Below are 21,357 nucleotides of genomic sequence, written 5' to 3'. Positions count from 1 at the left end.
TTTGTATATCTAGAAGATCCCATCGTCTCAGCCCCAAATCTCCTGAAACTGATAAGCAAGTTCAGCAAAGTCTCAGGATACAAAATCAATGTGCAAAAATCACATGCATTCCTATACACCAATAACAGACTTAAAGAGAGCCAAATCAAGAACAAACTTCCATTCACAATTGCCACAAAGAGAATAAAATACCTAGGAATACAACTAACAAGGAACGTAAAGGACCTCTTCAAGGAGAACTACAAGCCACTGCTCAACGAAATAAGAGAGGACACAAACAGATGGAGAAACATTCCATGTTCATGGTTAGGAAGAATCAATATCGTGAAAATGGCCATACTGCCCAAAGTAATTTACAGATTCAATGCTATCCCCATCAAGCTACCAATGACCTTCTTCGCAGAACTGGAAAAAACCACCTTAAACTTCATATGGAACCAAAAGAGAGCCCGCATAGCCAAGTCAATTCTAAGCAAAATGAACAAAGTGGGAGGCATCACACTACCGGACTTCAAACTATACTACAGGGCTACAGTAATCAAAACAGCATGGTACTGGTACCAAAACAGAGATATAGACCAATGGAACAGAACAGAGGTCTCGGAGGCAACACAACATATCTACAATCATCTGATCTTCGACAAACCAGACAAAAACAAGCAATGGGGAAAGGATTCCCTGTTCAATAAATGGTGTTGGGAAAGCTGGCTAGCCATGTGCAGAAAGCAGAAACTGGACCCCTTCCTGACACCTTACACTAAAATTAACTCCAGATGGATTAAAGACTTAAACATAAGACCTAACGTCATAAAAACCCTAGAAGAAAATCTAGGCAAAACCATTCAGGACATAGGTATAGGCAAAGACTTCATGACCAAAACACCAAAAGCATTGACAACAAAAGCCAAAATAGACAAATGGGACCTAATCAAACTCCACAGCTTCTGCACAGCAAAAGAAACACTCATTAGAGTGAATTGGCAACCAACAGAATGGGAAAAAATTTTTGCAGTTTACCCATCTGACAAAGGGTTGATATCCAGAATTTACAAAGAACTAAAACAGATTTACAAGAAAAAAACTAACAAGCCCATTCAAAAGTGGGCAAAGGATGTGAACAGACACTTTACAAAGGAAGACATACATGAGGCCAACAAACATATGAAAAAATGCTCATCATCACTGGTCATCAGAGAAATGCAAATCAAAACTACATTGAGATACCATCTCAAGCCAGTTAGAATGGCGATCACTAAAAAATCTGGAGACAACAGATGCTGGAGAGGATGTGGAGAAATAGGAACACTTTTGCACTGTTGGTGGGAGTGTAAATTAGTTCAACCATTGTGGAAGACAGTGTGGCGATTCCTCAAGGACCTAGAAATAGAAATTCCATTTGACCTAGCAATCCCATTACTGGGTATATATCCAAAGGATTACAAATCGTTCTACTATAAGGACACGTGCACACGAATGTTCATTGCAGCACTGTTTACAATAGCAAAGACCTGGAACCAACCCAAATGCCCATCGATGATAGACTGGACAGGGAAAATGTGGCACATATACACTATGGAATATTATGCAGCCATCAAAAACGATGAGTTTGGGTCCTTTGTAGGGACATGGATGAACCTGGAAACCATCATTCTCAGCAAACTGACAGAAGAGCAGAAGATCAAACACCGCATGTTCTCACTCATAGGCAGGTGTTGAACAATGAGAACACATGGACACAGGGAGGGGAGCACTACACACTGGGGTCAGTTGGGGGGAAATAGGGGAGGGACTGTGGGGGGTGGGGAGCTGGGAAGAAATAGCAAGGGGAGAAATGCCAGATGTAGGTGATGGGGAGGAAGGCAGCAAATCACACTGCCACGTGTGTGCATATGCAACAATCTTGCATGTTCTTCACATGTACCCCAAAACCTAAAATGCAATAAAATAAATAAATGGGGGAAAAAAAAAAAAAGAAAAATAGATCCTAGTGTCAGTGCTCTGTTTCCTAGGTGCACATCATTTCCTTTCTCTGGGTTTTATCTTCCTCTTCTGTAAAATGAGGAGATTGAGTTAAATGGCTTATGTGTGGTGTGTTCTTTCCAAAATATTCTTTTAATTGTAGAACACTTTTAGACTTATACAAAAGTTGCAAAGATAGTACAGAGAATTATCATATATTCCCCATTTAGTTTCTCCTATTTTTTTTAAGTAATACAAAAGGCTGTTATAGTTTCTCCTGTTGTCAACATCCTATATCACCATGGAACATTTGTCACAACTAGGAGATGAACATCAATAATTACCATTAACTGCACTTGACACTTTATTTGGATGTCACCAGTTATTCTTTTTTTTTTTAATTATTGTACTTTAGATTCTGGGGTACATGTGCAAATCATGCAAGATTGTTGCATAGGTACATTCATGGCAAGGTGGTTTGCTGCCTCCATCTCCCCATCACCTATACATGACATTTCGACATTTCTCCCCTCCCCACCCTCCCTCCTACTTTCCCTCCCATAGCCCACCCTCAATGGATCCCTGTGTGTGATACTCTCCTCTATGTGTCCACATGTTCTCATTGTTCAACACCTGCCTATGAGTGAGAACATGCAGTGTTTGATTTTCCATTCTTGTGTCAGTTTGCTGAGAATGATGGTTTCCATGTTCATCCATGTCCCTACAAAGGACAAGAACTCATCATTTTTTATGGCTGCATAGTATTCCATGGTGTATATGTGCCACAGTTTCCTTGTCCAGTCTATCATCGATGGGCATTTGGATTGGTTCCAGGTCTTTGCTATTGTAAACAGTGCTGCAATGAACATTCGTGTGCATGTGTTCTTATAGAAGAACGATTTATAATCCTTTGGATATATACCCAGTAATGGGATTGCTGGCTCAAATGGAATTTCTATTTCTAGGTCCTCGAGGGTTCTCCACACTGTCTTCCACAATGGTTGAACTAATTTACACTCCCACCAACAGTGTAAAAGTGTTCCTATTTCTCCACATCCTCTCCAGTATCTGTTGTCTCCAGATTTTTTTTTTTTTTTTTTTTTTTTTGGGAGACGGAGTTTCACTCATGTTACCCAGGCTGGAGTGCAATGGCGCGATCTCAGCTCACCGCAACCTCCACCTCCTGGGTTCAGGCAATTCTCCTGCCTCAGCCTCCTGAGTAGCTGGGATTACAGGCACGCGCCACCATGCCCAGCTAATTTTTTGTATTTTTAGTAGAGATGGGGTTTCACCATGTTGACCAGGATGATCTCGATCTCTTGACTTCGTGATCCACCCACCTCGGCCTCCCAAAGTGCTGGGATTACAGGCCTGAGCCACCGCGCCCGGCCATCTCCAGATTTTTAAATGATCACCATTCGAACTGGCGTGAGATGGTATCTCAATGTTTTGATTTGCATTTCTCTAATGACCAGTGGTGATGAGCATTTTTTCATATGTTTGTTGGCTTCATATATGTCTTCTTTTGAAAAATGTCTGTTCATATCCTTTGCCCACTTTTGGATGGGTTTGTTTGTTTTTTCTTGTGAATCTGTTTTAGTTCTTTGTAGACTCTGGATATTAGCCCTTTGTCAGATGGGTAGATTGCAAAAATTTTTTCCCATTCTGTTGGTTGCTGGTTCACTCTAATGATTCTTTTCCAGGATCCATTCAGAATAGGATATTACATTGTGTCATGTTTCCCTATCTTCCTATGGTCTGTAACAGTTTTCTGACCTAGATGACCTTGACAGTTTTTAGTAGCACTGGCCAGGTTGGTTTTTTTTTTTTTTATGTCCTTCAATTTGGATTTTGCTGATATTGTGCTTATGTTTAAACTAGTGGTGAGCTTTAGGAGGGGTAGACCACAGAGGTGCCATTACCATTGCATCATATCAGGTGTCCATGCCATCATGTACATGCTATCACTGATGATTACCCAACTGAGGTAGTGTTTTCCAGGTTTCTTCACTTTAAACTTACTGGGTCCCTCCTTTCCAAACTATACTGGATTACTCTGTGGTCTTTTTGAGCTCTAACATGTCATGAGTTTATTATTTTGCATACAGATTCCCTTACTTGCACAAATCAATTTGATAGAGTAGAATCCATCACCCAGGATTGCATACTTGTGCTGGGTAACTCAGCTGAAAGTTTTCTTGGGACCCATTTCATACTGTATAGCTATGTGAGAATTATCAGATATGAGTCATAAAATGAGACTCTAACTGCTTTATGTTAACCTTTATAAAAAACGTACTCTACTAAGAAATGATGATACCTTTTAAAATCTTAGGGATGCTCTAATTTCTGGAAACCTTCTACCAAGAGAACCCAAAACCTACAATTTCCAGATCCCAGAGCCCTGATGATAGAGGAAAGAAAATTAAATAAATTTACAGCTTTAGTGGTGCTAATGGGGATGGGAAGATAAATGGATGTATGTTGTATATTAAGTCGAGGATTTGGAATCAGGTAATTAGGTGAGGTTTTTGTTTTAACTCTACGATACAGCTGTGTGAAGATGGCACTGAAGTTCTCTCAAAGACCTGAGTTTCTCTATGTTACTCTCTCCAGAGAAACACAACTACAGGATCATCTCCAAGGGGAGGAAAGTAGAGAATTCAATGAGTCAATGACTTTCTGCTTTTCTCTACTTCCAGGATGGGTTTTTAAAACGATCAATTAATGATGCTTAATGAGAATTGCTAAACTTTATTGGGCATTTAATACATGCCAGGCATTTTTTTCTAGGTGCATTATGTATACTGACTCATTTAGTCTTCACAACAACCTTATGGAGATATTGTTATTGTGCCCATTTTATGGCGAGGATACTGAGACAAAGAGATTTACTTACCCAAGATTACACACATTATGAGATTTGAACCAAGAAACCTTGGCTCCAGAGACCCTGCTCTTTATTATACCACATAATAACTGCCTCCCTTTACATAGAGTGAAAGCCCCAAGAGGGCCAGTTTTTTGTTTTGTTTTGTTTTGTTCTGTTCTGTTTTTTGTAACCAAACAATAAGTGTTATATCCTCAGAAACCAGGACAATGTCTAATACATAGGAACCAGCCAACAATTATTGCATGAAAGTGGAAGACTTGAGGATCCAGATCATGAATAAACCCCATTTTAATAATATAATTGGTGACTCTTTCAGAAGAACACTGTCGTGGTGTCACATGGTGTCACCCTCAGAAAACCCAGAACAAACTGGGTCCTTAAAACCACCACTTCATTCTCTCTAACACCTCATCTGTTCAGATCTTATAAGGCAGGTAAGAAGGTTTCATAGTTTTTCACCACTCACCGTTTTCCATCTTCTCTATCATATCGCCTGTCTTCCCAGCCTTTTATAAGCCCTGCTCCTTAACATCAACTGTGAATAATAAGTTGATGAAAGGGTTTTTTAAATTCTAGTATCTAAACTTTGCAGAAGGACACACACCATGTATTTATGGCTATGATTACATGATGCTAACTCAGGAAAGTGAGTTTCAAAACATCAGCTACCAGAGGTTGTGGATAAAAATCAATTAATACATTTCCATTTTAAAAATTTAAGTACATTCAAATCAAAAGGGTAAAAGGAGGAGACAGCTATGTATGTCTATTTCTTACTCTCTATAGTCAGAAGTTTTATTTGGATCTTTTTAAAAGAACCTGGTTAATATTGCCATTGAGTACTCAAACCAGGAAAGAGAATAGGAGAAATTTAGGAATCTAAGAAACTCCCATCATCAATAATGAAGAAGTGATTGGCAGTGATTTGGACCATAGGGAAAGGGAAAAGTAGTTGAGTAGAAAATGAAGCAAAATAGAAAAGAAAAAGAAAATTTTAAAGAATTAAAAGTGCTGATTCCTGTCTAAATTTACATTTTTGCTACGTTATTCATTAAACTGTTTTTTAAATTTCTCCCACCATTATGCTGCTTATTCTTCCTGACTCCACAAAGCAAATAGTAATACAAAAATAAATAAAATTTGAGTTATGGAGACCACTTATTGATGCTGTGACTTGAGATGAAACCACTAAATAATTGTGCCTGTCTGATAAGGAATACACAGATGGGCCCGTTATGCAACTGCAAATGGAGATCATATATTAAACCTGTGATAAGGTAACTAACTAGACATGTTATTTATAAATATTGCTGTAGTCTTGGAATGGAAAATATAAAATACATAGTAAATGAAAGTTTTAAGATAATATAATATAGAACTGGGATATTAAAATGATTTATTACTCTGATAGAATCTTTTCCAACCTGAGTATTGGATAAAACTAGGACCATACTAAGGCAAAAAAAAAGAAAAAAAGCATGCTGCAATAGAGAATAATTCATTTCATATAGGAGAGGAAAAGTAGGGATTCAAATAGGCGGAGCAGCAAGAAAGGTTTCCTCATTGCCTCTGTTATACTATCTCAATCTTTTCTTAATTGGCATTTAATTTTAATGTTTCATCGTGGCAGACTTGCAAAATGTGTTCTGTTAAACAGTTCAAGTGAAAATGCCTTTTCTTTTTTTTCTTTTAATTAGTGAAGTTCTTTCTTCCAAAAGGAATTAATTCTACGTATATATGACACAACAGCTTTTCAGGCTTTCAAAAATATTTGAAAGAGACCTCAAAACCATATTGACTACATTTAAATTGCTTTGAAAAGAAACATTTAAGTATGTTTTATTTATGTTCATGATGTAATGCAAGCACAGATAGCATTTTTAGTATAAAAAGTATATGTATAGCCCTAGGAAAAAAAAAAGAGAAAAGTTGAATGAAACTGCTGAGGCAATAGTAGGTACCATAAATAAACATGCATTACTTCCTTTATTTAGTTTTTGAAAAATGCTTCTCTGAAAACTAATAGTTTTCAATCCTGCATGTAATAGGGTTATTACCAGGATAAAACTCAGAGCTGAAGGTAATTTATCAAAGGGCTATAGTTCACTCATATGCCAATTTGATGTTTAATGTAATAAAAATGGGATTTATTTAAGATGGAAAGATAACCTGCTTTCTGTAATGTTGGCAGTCACTGCATTTAATTCAAGTAGCATTTATTTTTGCAGTGATATTCCTTATTGCAGAAGCATCTAGTCTCACATCATGGCCACTGAAGTATCAGTCTGGTGAAATTGCTTCCCATGGGAGTTAAGTTGAAAGCTTTAAGTCATCAGGGGTCACCATCTGGGTAATGTACTTTGTATATTTTTCAGGAAGGGAACTGTCCAACGTACAAGCAGATCTGTAGCTTTGACAAGCCTTGGAAATAAAGTACAAAAGCTGTAGCATTCCCTAGCCTGAAGGAACATGAAGGGAACTAGTAGGGGAGAATGCTGACAAAAAGAGAAAACAAAGTATCTTGGAAAATATGATATGCTTTTGTCTTGGCATACTGTAAAGTAGGACATCATCCATAATGGTCAGGACTTTATTTGTAAGATAGATTTCAAACTTTCTCAGTAGATTTATTTACTGGACTACCCCCAAATTCTTGCAACAAATAAACATAACACCCCTAGCTGAATATGTTTGCATTTTAAGGTACAAGATGAATTCCCTGAGAGCAAAGTTACATTTGCCTTAAAAGCCTTATAATTTGAAGGTTAACTTGTATATTTATTATCAAAGCCCTATTTATTGTTAAGTATATTCAAAAATTACCGGTAAGAGAGTAGACACAAAACATCAAAAGATACATAATAACATTAAAAGGGTCCTGTCTCCTGACAGTTGTACTATAAAGATATTTCAATAAATTTAAATACCTAAAAGGAATTCTTCCCGACACCCAAATTTTCCTTATTCAGATATTTTGCAGATAATCCTTCAGCCCACTAGATTTCAAACTATATTCTTTGGATCTTTTGGACAGCCAAACCCTTTCAATCAAATAAATTCTGTTTTATCTATTTTATGTATTTGGGGATTGATCATATTTAATTGCTGAATGGTTCTGCTGCTTTAGAATGTTTTGAAAAGCCCAATTTTATACAGAAAACAGCAATAAAAGAGATAGAACAAAACAATGAAGCTATCCATTCAGCTTAACAAAGGTTTGTTGAGCACCTGGTATTTTAAAATTATACAATAATACATGAATATATTATCATTGTAAAAGATTCTAACAATACTATGAGAATGTCAAAATATCCTTTTAGTTTTCACAGCTCCCCACTCTAAATATCAATAGTTTAGTGCGCATTTTTCAGGTCTCTTTCTATGCATTTAAATATATATGTATACACACACACATATTCTACTTAAACCAGATCATAGAATATACATTGTTCTACAATATTTTTCATACAAATCTTAGAGCTCTTTTCATTCAGTACATACAGGTCACCCAGTGATGTGCTAATAAATGTTTAATAACAACCTTTCTGGCCCAGAAAGCCTTGATCTGCCACATTTGCTAATTCCCAGGATGTAAATATACCTGCCATGGCCAATTTCAACTGCCAAAGTAAAGTCAATGGAGGTGGAATTGGGGAGAGATGAGCACAGTCGGCTTTTGTAAAGCAGTATAAGCCAGCCCCAGCATATCACTGGATCAGTCCTTTTTCTCTCTCTTTTGGGTTTTTTATTTGAAATAATTTTAGACTTACAGAAAAGTTACTAATATAGCACAGAATCACTGTATTCCTGTCACTGAGCTTCTCTCAAAATTAACGTCTTGCACAAACGTAGTACAATTACTAAAACTAAGAAATTAACATTGGTATGAGGCTATTAACTAAACTTAGAGTGTCATTCGGAGCTCTCCAGTTTGTCCATGGTCTTTTCTGTTACAGGATTCTTTCTAGATCCCCATGTTGTATTTACTTGTCATGCCTCCTTAGTTTCCTCCAATCTGATAATTTCTCAGTGTCAGTCCTTTTAATTCTTGCAAAGGATTTCATAGTACAGGTGTACCACTCTTCCATAGATAGATATATTGGTTGTTCTAATTTTTAACAATGTTAATAAAGTCAGTATATTAATGTTATAGTGAATTTCATTGCACATGCCCCCTTTATGCCCCACATGTGATTATATCTTTACTACAGACTCCTAGAAGTAGAATGCCTTGATCAAGGAACATTCTCAATTTAAATTGTGGTAGATATCAAAATTGCCTTCCAAAGCTACTTTACCGCTTTGCACCCCTATCAGCAATGAAGAATACTTCCTGACTACCAATCACAGAGTTAGGTTCCAGGAACAGAAAAATGCAGAAGTCATTGTTCCTGCCTTTGGAGTGCTTAATAATGATGAGGCAGACATGTAAACAGATATCTTTAATATAGTATGGTAAATTATATGATAGGGTGCTAAAAGAGAAACATCATATCCCTTTGTGAAATGTTCTAGGTAGTCAAGATCATCACTACTCAATAGAAATACAATGTGAACCATATATATAATTTAAAGTTTTATAGTAGCCATGCTAAAAAAGCAAGAAGAAACAGGTGAAAGTAATTTAAATACATATTTTATGTCATCTGGTATATCTAAAATATTATCATTTCAATGTGCAATCAATATAAAATTATTTATGTGACCCTCTATATTTTTTCTTTTATATCAAGTCTTTGACTCTGACTAGCCACATTTCAAGTGTGCAATAGACATGTGATGAGTGGCTGCCATATTGGATAGCATAGGCCTAAGTCATTCAGCATGTGTTTCCCACATTTACTTCTGAAGCATTCGTGTGTGTGTGTGTGTGTGTGTGTGTGTGTGTGTGTGTGTGTGTGTTGGGTGAATGTTTGCCTCTTGAAAGAGAGTGGAATGGGGAAGGATTACTGATTATAAATGTTACTAGAGACCACAAGTCTTATTTATAAGAAACAAAGTCCAACATCCTAACAATATGCAGAGAGAAAACTGCAGAGAGATGTGGAGGTTTCTGCAGAAATGTGTAAGTTAAGAAGAGCTTCTGTACATGGTCAGCCTGCCTTGAGTTCCAAGGTCACTTGATTGAATTTGGAATTGAGGACAGCCAAAACAATCCATTCATTAACTGAACTTTGCAATGAATTTATAATTTTAGAGCATGGCTCTTTGCAATGGGATAGAATAAGAAGGATAATAATTACAAAATGTACAGGGCGCAGTACCAGGGAACATTAGTTAAAAGAGCATTAGGGACTGCCATTTTTAATCTGCTGAAAATACATCATTCCTGGAATATCTGAATAGATATAAACATTCTGTCCAACCACTGAATTTCAGTGAAATGCAAATAATGGAATGGGTACTCCCTCAGAGATCTGGGTAGCATTCATCTCCATTCATTGCGTATGTGTATTTTTATATATGTCATAGGGAACAGTAACTTTGACCTTGCTCACGGTCAAGAGTACTTATATTACATCTACCTTAACCAGCAGTGCTCATTTGGAGGTATATATTCCGGTATGAGATTTTAGGTTTATTACTTTCTAATTCTTATTTGTTGGTGACCAGCTTGCATAGTTGGCTAGCGTACTGAGGTAACAAGATTATGGGTCCGGTACTTACGTGTATGAGTGTTCCTACCGCTCTTTGCCTTTCCGACTGAGCTCACACTGGGCTCCTTAGTATTTCTCACACACTTCATGTAAGACTTCAGGGCTTTCTATAAATTCTGTTTTGTCTGCCTGGAACGTTCTTCCACTAGATATTCATAACGGCTTCACTTCATTCTAATCTTGGTTCAAATGTTACCTTCTCCAAGAGGCCTTCTCTGACCACCCTTACCTATTTTTACCTTCATAGCACTTATAAATACCTGATGTTATCTTGTTTGTTTTTTTGTTTCTGTAACAGTTATATTCTATCTTATATTTTATATCATGTAATTTTTATTTGTCTGTCTTAACCCACTATTCTCTCATATAAGTTTGGGAGGGTAGAGGTTTTCTTATGTTGTTTGCTGTTGTAAACTCAGAAAAAAAGAACAGAGCCTGGTATAAAGTAAGCACTCAAAAAAGTATTTGTTGAATCAACATATGAATGTGACTTAATATTGCCCTGTTTATTTATTACTAATTTTACCCTTACTCTAGCCAGTTGGCTCATAATGTCCATTCTTGGGTTTGGGGGACTCGCCTGAACAGTGTAGCTCCAAACACATAGCATAGATCTGGATGGGAATCCACTAGAAACTACGGAAGTTGTCTTTATACTGTATCTAAAGCTGTCATTCAGCTGGTGTGTACTGGTTAAACTGTATTAGTTGTTTATATCTGATAGCAATTTTGGTTGGCTAGTACCTATGTTTAGAGGAAATAAAGGGCCAGTAGACTTGCCATGATACTTGTCTGTGATCTGTAGCAAATAATTAACTTTCATTATATATTCACACAAATATATATTACAAACAGCTTGTTCCCTAGGAAAGATATAGTAAGTTCAAAAAATTACAGAGCTTCACTGCTCTCAAAGAGTATTCTACTAAATGTGCCAATACCTCTTTATCTGTCTTGATTGGCTGGAAGCAGTCCATTTCATCTGATGGTGAAAAACTAATCCTTACCTTATATATTTTGAAGTGAATCTCACCATGCATTTTCTCACATTTTCAAATGCCCCCAGGAAACTAGTTCAACTTAAAGTATATAAAATAGCCCCCTTAGTCTTCTAAATGAAAACTACTATGCCTTTTGTTACATATAGTTCATCTAATTTCACAAAAGTAATTGAACCAAGGGAGTGAAACACATTTTCAATATAGCTGCTACTATCCATCATATTGAAATTATTTGGGAGGCAGAGTAGACCAAATTTTCTGAAAAACTGAAAAATACCTCTAATTGGAACAAGTGTGTTAAACCAAACTTAGAGTCCATTGGCAAAGAAATCTCAAGGATGTCACTAATAAAGCTTTGTTAATGTGCCATACCATGCCTTACTCAGAACCACTATCCTTTGAGTTAAAATTATTTCCAATAATTGCAAAAGAAATTCATCAGGCAACACTGGCCTTAATCCAAAGAAATGGGTAGAAACCAATTAAATGCTTAAAAGTTTTAAGGATAAATTAGGAAGTAGGTGTAAGAAATCTCTTTAGCTTTAACTAAAAGAGGATGAATGATTTTTAAATAGGCTATCCTTCTCTGTTCTTGGTCACTAATTCAAATATTATACATGAGTGTTACACATACTAATTAACCCCTTTCAGTTCATCTAAGAACACAAAGAGAAATATGAAATGACTTATGAGCAGATTCACTTTTTTTTTTTTTTTTTTTTTGCCTTTTGGTAGGATTTGGTTGTTCTTGAAAAATGCAATGAGAAAACAGATAAGAGGTTCTCTAGCTTTTTGCCCTAAGCACAGTTTTCCCCTAACATTCTCTCCCTTCAGTGACTTCATTCACTCTCACAACTTCAACTATTGTCTCTGTACATATATGACTTTTCAGTCTTTTTCTAGCTCTAATATCCCCCAGAACTTCAAACCTCCTGTAGTTAGTATTCACTATCTGGATGGCCTGTCAGTCCCCGAAACCCAACAGCCCTAAAGGCTGAATTCATTGCATTCTTTTCATCTTTTCATCCTGTCTCAAACCACATACTCAAATAGTCATCAATCAACAAAACACAAATCCAGTACCAACTATTTGTAGCAAGTGCTAGGCTAATAAAAAATTTTCTATTAATGGTTCCACCGTTGTTTCAGTTAGGCTCAAAACCTGAACCATTTTGGATTCCTCCCTCCTTTTCCTCACATTTTTCTATGCCCTCCCCCAGCACACCTATACACATGCATGAATGTGTGTGTGTACATACACACACACACACACACACACACAGAGAGAGAGAGAGAGAGAGAGAGAGAGAGAGAGAGAGAAAGGACTTGATGCCAAATCCCTAAACGCCATTTATGCAATTTCTCCTTAAGAAATCTTTGCATTCCCACTGCAAATAACTGAGACACTCCTGTGACACTGCTCTAATTGAGGCACTAATTACTTCTTTCCTAGATTATTGCAATGCCATCCCAATTGATTTATTTGCCAGATCTTTAGGTCTCCAATCCATTCTTCTCCACACTACTACTGGATTTATCTTTCTGCAAAGGAAGTTTTTATTATATCAGTCATTTGCCTAAAAACCTTCAATGCTCCCCACTATCGATTTAATCCTCCTAAAGAAAATCCTGATAATATCACTCATCCTCTCAAAAAATAAAAATGCTTGTCTGTTGCCTAATAAATTGAACCCAAATGTCTAAGTGTGGCACTCATTGTCCTCCACAATGTGGCTCTAATCTTCCTTTCTGCCTTAACTTCCGCTACCACCAGCACATAGCTAAGCTCCAGTGAACCCCAGCAACTTCTTTTGCCTCAGAGACATCCTGTACTTTACAAAGTCATATTTTGTGCAGCCCTGTCCCTGCTCCTCACCCATTGTTGTCACCTGTCAAAGCCCTACACATTCTTCAAGGCCTCTGTCTACTCCCACTTCATTCAAAAATTATTCTTGATCAGCCCAATCTATTTTAATCTGTTGTTCCTTTAAACCATTTCTTTTAAAACAAAAGCTTCCTTTATCCCAGATGGCAAACGTCACACATGTTCATTGTAAAAAAATATGGAAAACACAGAAATCATAAAGAAAACAATAAAAATTCTCTGTAAGCTTCCCATGCTGTTAACATGTTGCTATATATTCTTCCAAACCTTTTTTTCTCCAGACACGAACACGTGCACATATACGCAAACACATACACTTCAGATCACACTGTTCATAATGTTTAGGAGCCTAATATTTTTCATCTGATGCCTTATGAATATTTCCCATGTCATTTATATTGTCTTCTGCAACATGATTTTTAACAGCCACATAATCTTGTATTATTTACTACCTCATCAGTTATTTGATTATTCCCCTCTTGATATTTAGATTGAGCATAACGCTCTAATATTATTGTCAGATGTTACAATAGATAGCATTGTACTTTGGCAACATTCATAGTTAATTCATAGAAATTAAATTGTTGGTTCAAAAGGTAAATCAGATTTTAAGTTCATTTGATAAATGGTGCCACATTGCCCTTCAAAAAGGTCACTGTATTTTTATACTGTCATAGGGAGTGTATGAGAGTGCCCATCTTCCTGCACAGTGACCAACACAGGGTACTTTTTAATCTTCTGATAGCAGTTTGAACCTGTGTTATATCAATCATTCTGCATAACATTATTTTATCCTGGTACTGCTACCAAATCCCACCCTAATAAGCATCTAGATATTACCACCTGCAGCAACTATCATAGGGCTTTATGCATACTAGGCATTCAGGAAATATTTGCTGAACTGAGTTGAATTAGAGCCATAGAGAAGGTCTTCCATGTTCTCATGATAGTCTGTCCACCATTACTCTGTAATAGTTTCCATATGGAAACCAGTGTTACATGACTAAGAGAAATGGAAAAGCAAAGGGTCACAGCAGTGAGAGGCTAAGTCGATTGTACTATAGTGATACCAATTTCTAATCCTATCATTGGGATAGGCTTGGCCTCAAAATGTTAACAACAGCTACTTTAACAACTGTTAGTACCCATATATGTGTCGTAGTATGCAAGTAGCTACATGTATGATGTATAAGCATAAATTCCCAGTTGCTCGGACTAACTAAAAGAAAACTATTCATAACATTTTTAGGTGCAAAGGGATACCTAGCTTGGAGATCATCTAAATGAGTCTGGAATAAGTTAATGTATGGCTTGTTCTCTTGCAGCAGTACATTTGTTTGGCCTGACTTGGCAGTTGCAACCAGTTGAAGGAGAGCTGTATGCAAATGGAGTTAGCAAAGGGAACAGAGGCACCGAGTCCATGGACACTACTTACTCTCCAATTGGAGGAAAAGTTTCTGATAAATCAGAGAAAAAAGGTACAGTGATCAAAATGATTTGTTGACTGTTGATTACTTTTCTTCTAATTTGGTGATTAGGACCATATCTGTGATGGTTTCACTTCACAGTAAATTTCATGATCACTTGAAAGAAGTCCTCTACATAGACAGAATAAATGCATGTAACTATCTTGTGAAAGCAAATTTTCCTTGTCCCCAGTGCCTTGAGTATAAACCAATTAAACTTTTCAAATATGTTGGCAATTTTGAAAATAGATAAATATTTACAGAATGAAGGCTTCAATACAATGGAAATTGCATTTCGCATATAACTACCCTAAAGCAATGAGGACTTTTGATTAAGTTCTCTGTGTCCAAGCTCATCATTTATATATAACATTTTACAAAGGGTATATGGAAATTTCTTCTGTTTGTAATAAGAAAAAGCTTTTTCTGCTTAATGTAAAGGTGAATGTTTATGTCAAAGTTGGATAACATGATTTTTTTCTAGTTGGGGAACATGAATTCTTCCTGGTTGGGAGTAAGAAAAAAAAAAAAATCTCTTTGAGTCCTGAACTGTTAAGTTTAACCAACATGAGTTTGAATTATCTGACTTATTTATAGTAAATGTCACAGTACCAGCACTCCCAACATCTTATTCCCACTGAATGATCTTAGTCTTAACATACAAGCAGTGAAAATAGCTGGAAGTACATATTTTTATTGAAATAGGATTCAGGGCCGGGCGCGGTGGCTCAAGCCTGTAATCCCAGCACTTTGGGAGGCCGAGGCGGGTGGATCACGAGGTCAAGAGATCGAGACCATCCTGGTCAACACGGTGAAACCCCGTCTCTACTAAAAATACAAAAAATTAGCTGGGCATGGTGGCGTGTGCCTGTAATCCCAGCTACTCAGGAGGCTGAGGCAGGAGAATTGCCTGAACCCAGGAGGCGGAGGTTGCGGTGAGCCGAGATCGCGCCATTGCACTCCAGCCTGGGTAACAAGAGCGAAACTCCGTCCCAAAAAAAAAAAAAAAGAAGTAGGATTCAGTACAGAGGGACTTGAGCCATCTAAAATTCCAGGAGGTCAAGTTAAAAAGTAGAAATTGAGAATAATATGTATAGCCAGCAATATCCTGGGTAATTTTAGGAGATCAAAAATAAATAAATGAATGAATGACCTAAATCTTACCTCCAAGAAGCTTTCAATTTTATACAGGCAATAACATAATCTTATTTTGGTTCATTAGTTGCAACTAAGATATCATTTTTTAATACAGTAGTTATTTGGGTTAGTACCCTTCCCTTGTGTTTTTAATTCCTTTGGTGGTTGGGGGGGGTGTTTGTGGGTTTTGTTTCATTTTGTTTTTGTTTGTTTTTGAATAGGTAACTTTAATCCATGCTTAAGTAAAAATTAATACTTAGGGTTCAGGAAAATATTATGGTTTGTTCTGGTTTTCAATTGGTGATGCAGCTTGCTGTATGTTCTCATTTGAAAATACATGTTTCTAGCCTGGACTGACCTTTCTCAGCAGTTTCACTGTTACTCCTGAGAGTGGCTGAGGAGAGTAGATGGCTCAGAGGTGGCAGAGGAAAATGTCTGCCACTCTTACTTCTCAGATTTTTCTTCCTTTTCTCCCTTACCTACTCATCTACTAGTTTATCCCTTTATATCTGAAGGTAGAAGAGCTATCATTTGGTATTATCTGCCTAGGGTTTCTTGCCATTCACACCAAAAATCAGAATTATCTGTCTGAGGAAAATGAAACAGGCAAGACAACAGGTCATCACATAGTTGTAATTAGAGTATATTTGATTTTATATTCTAATTTAGATCTCTTACAATTCCTTTCCATAAAGTAAGCTGATGATGATAGCTAAAATTAATTTAAAATTACCATGTGTCCAGAATTGTTCCAGATACTTTACATGGATTATATCATGAAGGTCACATTGTGGTCCCTGTTGTCCAAATGAGAAACAGAGGCGCAGAGAGGTTAAGTAACTTGCGCAGTGTCACAGAGCTAGTAAGTGGTATTCTGATTCCAGAGTCCAGTCTCTTAACTTCTACACTGTACTAAAAACCTCATATGGAACATCTGTGAAGACCACAAAAAAACTTTTTACACAATGAAAGCAAAGCCCCAGAGTCTACTCATGATAGATTTTAGAGAAATTCTACATACCTATATTTTTAATATGTTGTGACAAGTTTCATAAATGAAAAATGCTTTAAGTTTCTATTCAATTATAACAACAAACAGAGCAAACCGACTTCAATTTAATACTTTATTAAGAAAAATCATTATGGGTTGATGCCTCATATACCAAGTTGTTAGCTTAACCTGACTTTTTATGGAAGCCTGAACAAAACCTTAACTATAACTGCACGTCATGGCTCTGCTATATTAGGTCTTTACTTCATATTATTTATCGAGTAAAAACTTAGCTCCTTTTTTTTTAACTGCCAGGTGCATACTAATCCAAACTTTGCAGAAGATGTAATACAGCAGAAGGGTATTTTCAAATGTTCAGTTGTACCCTTTTATGATTTTCTACATAACACGCATCCCATAAATACAGCTCTAGAAGCTTGTCTTGATACTGTATGCACTAAAATATGAAACTGATAACCAGACCATTATTTCTAATTTTTTTTCCCTTCTCTCCTAGAAGATTGGGCATTATAGCACTGTGGTTAAAAGCCTGGATTCTGGAGTCAGAGAGACCTGGCTTTGAATACTAACTGTACTATCATTGTCTCTCCAACCTCAAGTAATTGACACAACCTCGCCCAGCCAGTGCCCTTATCTGTAACATAAGGGTGATAATAATAGTACATGTCTCATATGGTCATAGGAAGGAGTAAATTATACAATTGATATAAAGCATATAACACAGTCCCTGCCACATTGCCTAATTTAGCCGCAGTTATTATTGGACCAAAAGATTGGAAAATCGCCTTGAGGTTTTTGAACTTCATCGACATTCCGTTAGGTGCTATAGAACCTGCTTTCAAACTAGTATGAACTTTGTAGTGAACGATGACATTCTTGAGATTGCAATGTTTTCTCTGTTTAAAGTTTGGTCTCTGCTTACCAATCTAAAATCTATTATTTTTAAACCATTATCATTATCATCATCAGATAATGGATAAGTAGAATGGCACTTTTTAAAGAAACATCAAATTCTACTGGAATTGGTTTCCTATTAACAGTTGTTGTATATATATGCTTCTCATGAGAAAATAGAATTTCCTCACCGCTTAGTTATCCAAATGAAAGAAAAAGAGTATTTGATTATAGACATTTAGTATGCTAAAAAATTTATGAACACGCTAGAATTTCAGTAAGCAGATATAAGTCACAACTACATCCTGTAATCTACCAGAAAAATCTTAGTTTTCATTATTAAATAAATATTTATAAAATTGAAAGTATTGTACCACAACAGTCCCTCACTACATTAGAAGCTTACAAACTAATCATAATTATTTAACCAGTAAACATTATGTAACACCTGCTTTAAACAGAGCAGAGGATCTGAACAAATAAAAGATTTATTCCTAGACCTAATTATGTAATGTCTATAAATAAAATTAAAAATAACTACCATGTAACTTATCAAAAAATATAGAATGTTAAAATCTTAAAGATTATCAAATCCAACATCCTTATTTAGAAATGAAGAAAATTAGGTCCAGAAAAGTTGAGACCACGCAGAAAGAGCTGGGACTAGAAGAGAGGATGCTTAGCTTCATGTTTTATATTTTTCACCTGTTACTGTAATAGTAGAAGACAAACTAAATATATACATTTCTGAAAAGGTTTTCAATAAGGAATTATCATAGAGAAAAACTGACCAAGTAAAGAACTTGACTTTATTCAGGCTATTGCAATAGAAAGGTTTTGTCTTGGTCTTATATAGGGAGGGGTAGATACATGTGAGGTGATTTACTAGTGGAATTGTGTTGCAATCAGGGGAAGTATCAGTTAGCCGAACAGGAAATGTGTATCTCCTTGTCTAAATTGTTTATGAGACAAAGAACGGGAAATTGGAGGTTCTGTATCTGGTCTTACAGTGGGTTCAGGCAATAGGGGAAAAGTCTATGTTTGCCCTGTTCAGGGGTGAGATTGTAGGTGAGTCTTAGGGGCATCATGGGAAAGAAGGGACAAAAAGTTTTATCTTTAGTCGTTTAGGGAAGGGTGTTTTATATGTGTTTGGGCCTTTGTTTGTTTGTTGTCATTGTTATGTTTTGTTTTGTTTTTTGCATAAGCCATTTCCCAGGACACAAAAAAGTGGGAGAATTTCAGAAAACAAAAGGTTGGGGAATTTCTTAAGCAACGTTGTTTTCCAGGTACATTAGGTTTCAGGTAAATTCCCATATTGTCAGTAGCAATATAAATGAAGACGAAATTTATTGGGTAGCGGAAGATACTCAATTCCTGAAGGTTGGATGCCAAAATAGAACACTAGGAACAAAGAAGGATGGGTGAGGAGAGAGAGAACTAAAGAATACTAAAAGCAGGCTTTATCTCCATTACAATTTTGCAAAAGTTGGCCTTGGGGGAAAGTGGCATTTCTTTTAAATTCATCCCTCACGATCTATCTCCACAAAGTTGAAAAAAAATGACATTTTTCTAGTCAGTGTCTGCTGAATATACGACCATGTAAACAAAATACAGCTGATTGATATGACACAATTTATAGCCTGTCACGAAGATGCTTTAGCCAAGACCACATAGTGACGATAGTCTCACCTCTCTGGGCTCCAGTTTCTCATCTGAAAAATAAAGGAGTTGGCTTTCAACCCTTTCTAGGGGCAGGGAAGAGGGGGTGGTGAGTGGATAGTGGAACCCTTTTTACAAATGAAATCTTAGCTAGAAATTACAGATTTAAATAGAAAACAGATAAAAGCCAAGTTTCTCCAGATACGGTGAGGGAAGGGGGCAGATTCCTGGCAAAACTCCCATTCCCTTCCTCTTTGCTTTCTTTGCCCTTTAATCCTCTCAGCAGCTGCTAAGGCTTTGACAAAACACAAGGCTAATTTATCTCTAAGATCCCTTTCAGCTGTATACACTATGAGTTAATGCATTCAAATTCTGCAGTTAAGGAAGAACAATGAGCCAATACGAGTAAAAGTGGACCCATCTTTGCAGAAGGGATATACTTCTGGAAAGAAGTGAAATGTATGTCTATAAAGTTAGTAAACTACATTGCCATTTAAAGTATTTGCAGGGAATTCTGTTGTAATTCAAACAATTAATTCCCTGTTTCCTACCTTATAAGTTTGGAGTTTTGACATGTATATAACATTAACAGCTTGCACTTAGAGAACATTTACAATTTTAAAATATTTTAATGTCTTTTAGCCACATAATAGTTTTATTCTGCGGCAGCTATTGTTACCTGTTTTTTGTTTGTTTGTTTGAGACAGAATTTCACTCTTGTTGCCCAGGCTGGAGTGCGATAGTGCGATCTCAGCTCACCGTAACCTCCGCCTCCCAGGTTCAAGCGATTCTCCTGCCTCAGCCTCCCGAGGAGCTGGGATTACAGGCATGCACTACCACACCCAGCTAATTTTGTATTTTTTTCTTTCAGTAGAGACAGGGTTTCTCCATGTTGGTCAGGCTGGTCTCAAACTCCCGACCTCAGGTGATCCGCCCACCTGGTGGACCTCCCAAAGTGCTGGGATTACAGGCATGAGCCACTGTGTCAGCCTTGTTACCCATTGCTTTGTAGTTGAAAAGGAAAACACAAGAACGTTAAGTGACTTGCCTTCCTCAATAGACATAACTAAAGCAGAGCTGAGATTGTGATCCAGTTTCTCCTTACTGTTAGCTCAGCACCCTTTTTTGAGCCTTTTCTTTCCTTTTTCAAAAAAATTCCTTTCTCAAGGCCAGTTTGTTTAAATAACAGCTATCTTGATTACAATTCTGAATGCATTCAGTTCAAATACTGTACTCTTCCTTAAGAGTACTTGGCAAATCTTATATTTCACAATCCTTTCAGCAAGCGCTCTCCGTCTTCCACAAAGCAAAAGATAAACACACATACACACCACAAATACTCTTGGGAATTGAAAACTAAATTACAGTGCAAAATGTACTATTTATACCACCTTTAATTGTGGAACTATCCAGAAGGAGTGTGTGTGTGTGTGTGTGTGTGTGTGTGTTTTGCTTTTTTGTTGTTTTTTTTTTTTGCTTTGCTTTCTTTGCAGCATACGTACCTTGGAACATTTTGTACAATGACAATTGTGGATCTGAAATAACAAGATAAATTCTAATTTACTTAAGGTTTTGCAGATATTTATTTCACAGACTCAGTCAGTAGATAAAGGTTTATTATGTGGTACCAAACTAAAAACCTCCACCAACCCCACCCAGGTAATCATCGTGCATTTAGATGGAACACAGTCCTGCAGTATAATGGTTCTGCAATATTGGTTCATAGGACATGTGGATATTCAGCTGCCCTTTGAATCAACCCATAGTTTCAGTATCTTTTACTTAAAGGATATT

At 36.6% G+C, this 21,357-nt stretch overlaps 1 protein-coding gene across 2 annotated transcripts in view; it reads left to right on the top strand.

The window, feature by feature from the left end:
* The window catches only part of TENM1 (teneurin transmembrane protein 1), a 355,328-nt gene that overhangs the window by 57,003 nt on the left and 276,968 nt on the right, over positions 1-21,357 (top strand). For both annotated transcript variants that reach the window (XM_032268248.1, XM_032268247.1), the window contains exon 3: positions 14,721-14,873. In XM_032268248.1, the coding sequence (XP_032124139.1) occupies positions 14,721-14,873 (153 nt within the window). The remainder of the gene's footprint in view (positions 1-14,720; positions 14,874-21,357) is intronic.

Source organism: Sapajus apella, unplaced genomic scaffold (assembly GCF_009761245.1).
Source record: "Sapajus apella isolate SASKATOON/1434 unplaced genomic scaffold, GSC_monkey_1.0 scaffold176, whole genome shotgun sequence".
NCBI lineage: Eukaryota > Metazoa > Chordata > Mammalia > Primates > Cebidae > Sapajus > Sapajus apella.
The sequence above is the reverse complement of the archived record's forward strand: the minus strand, read 5'-3'. Positions and strand labels throughout refer to the sequence as shown.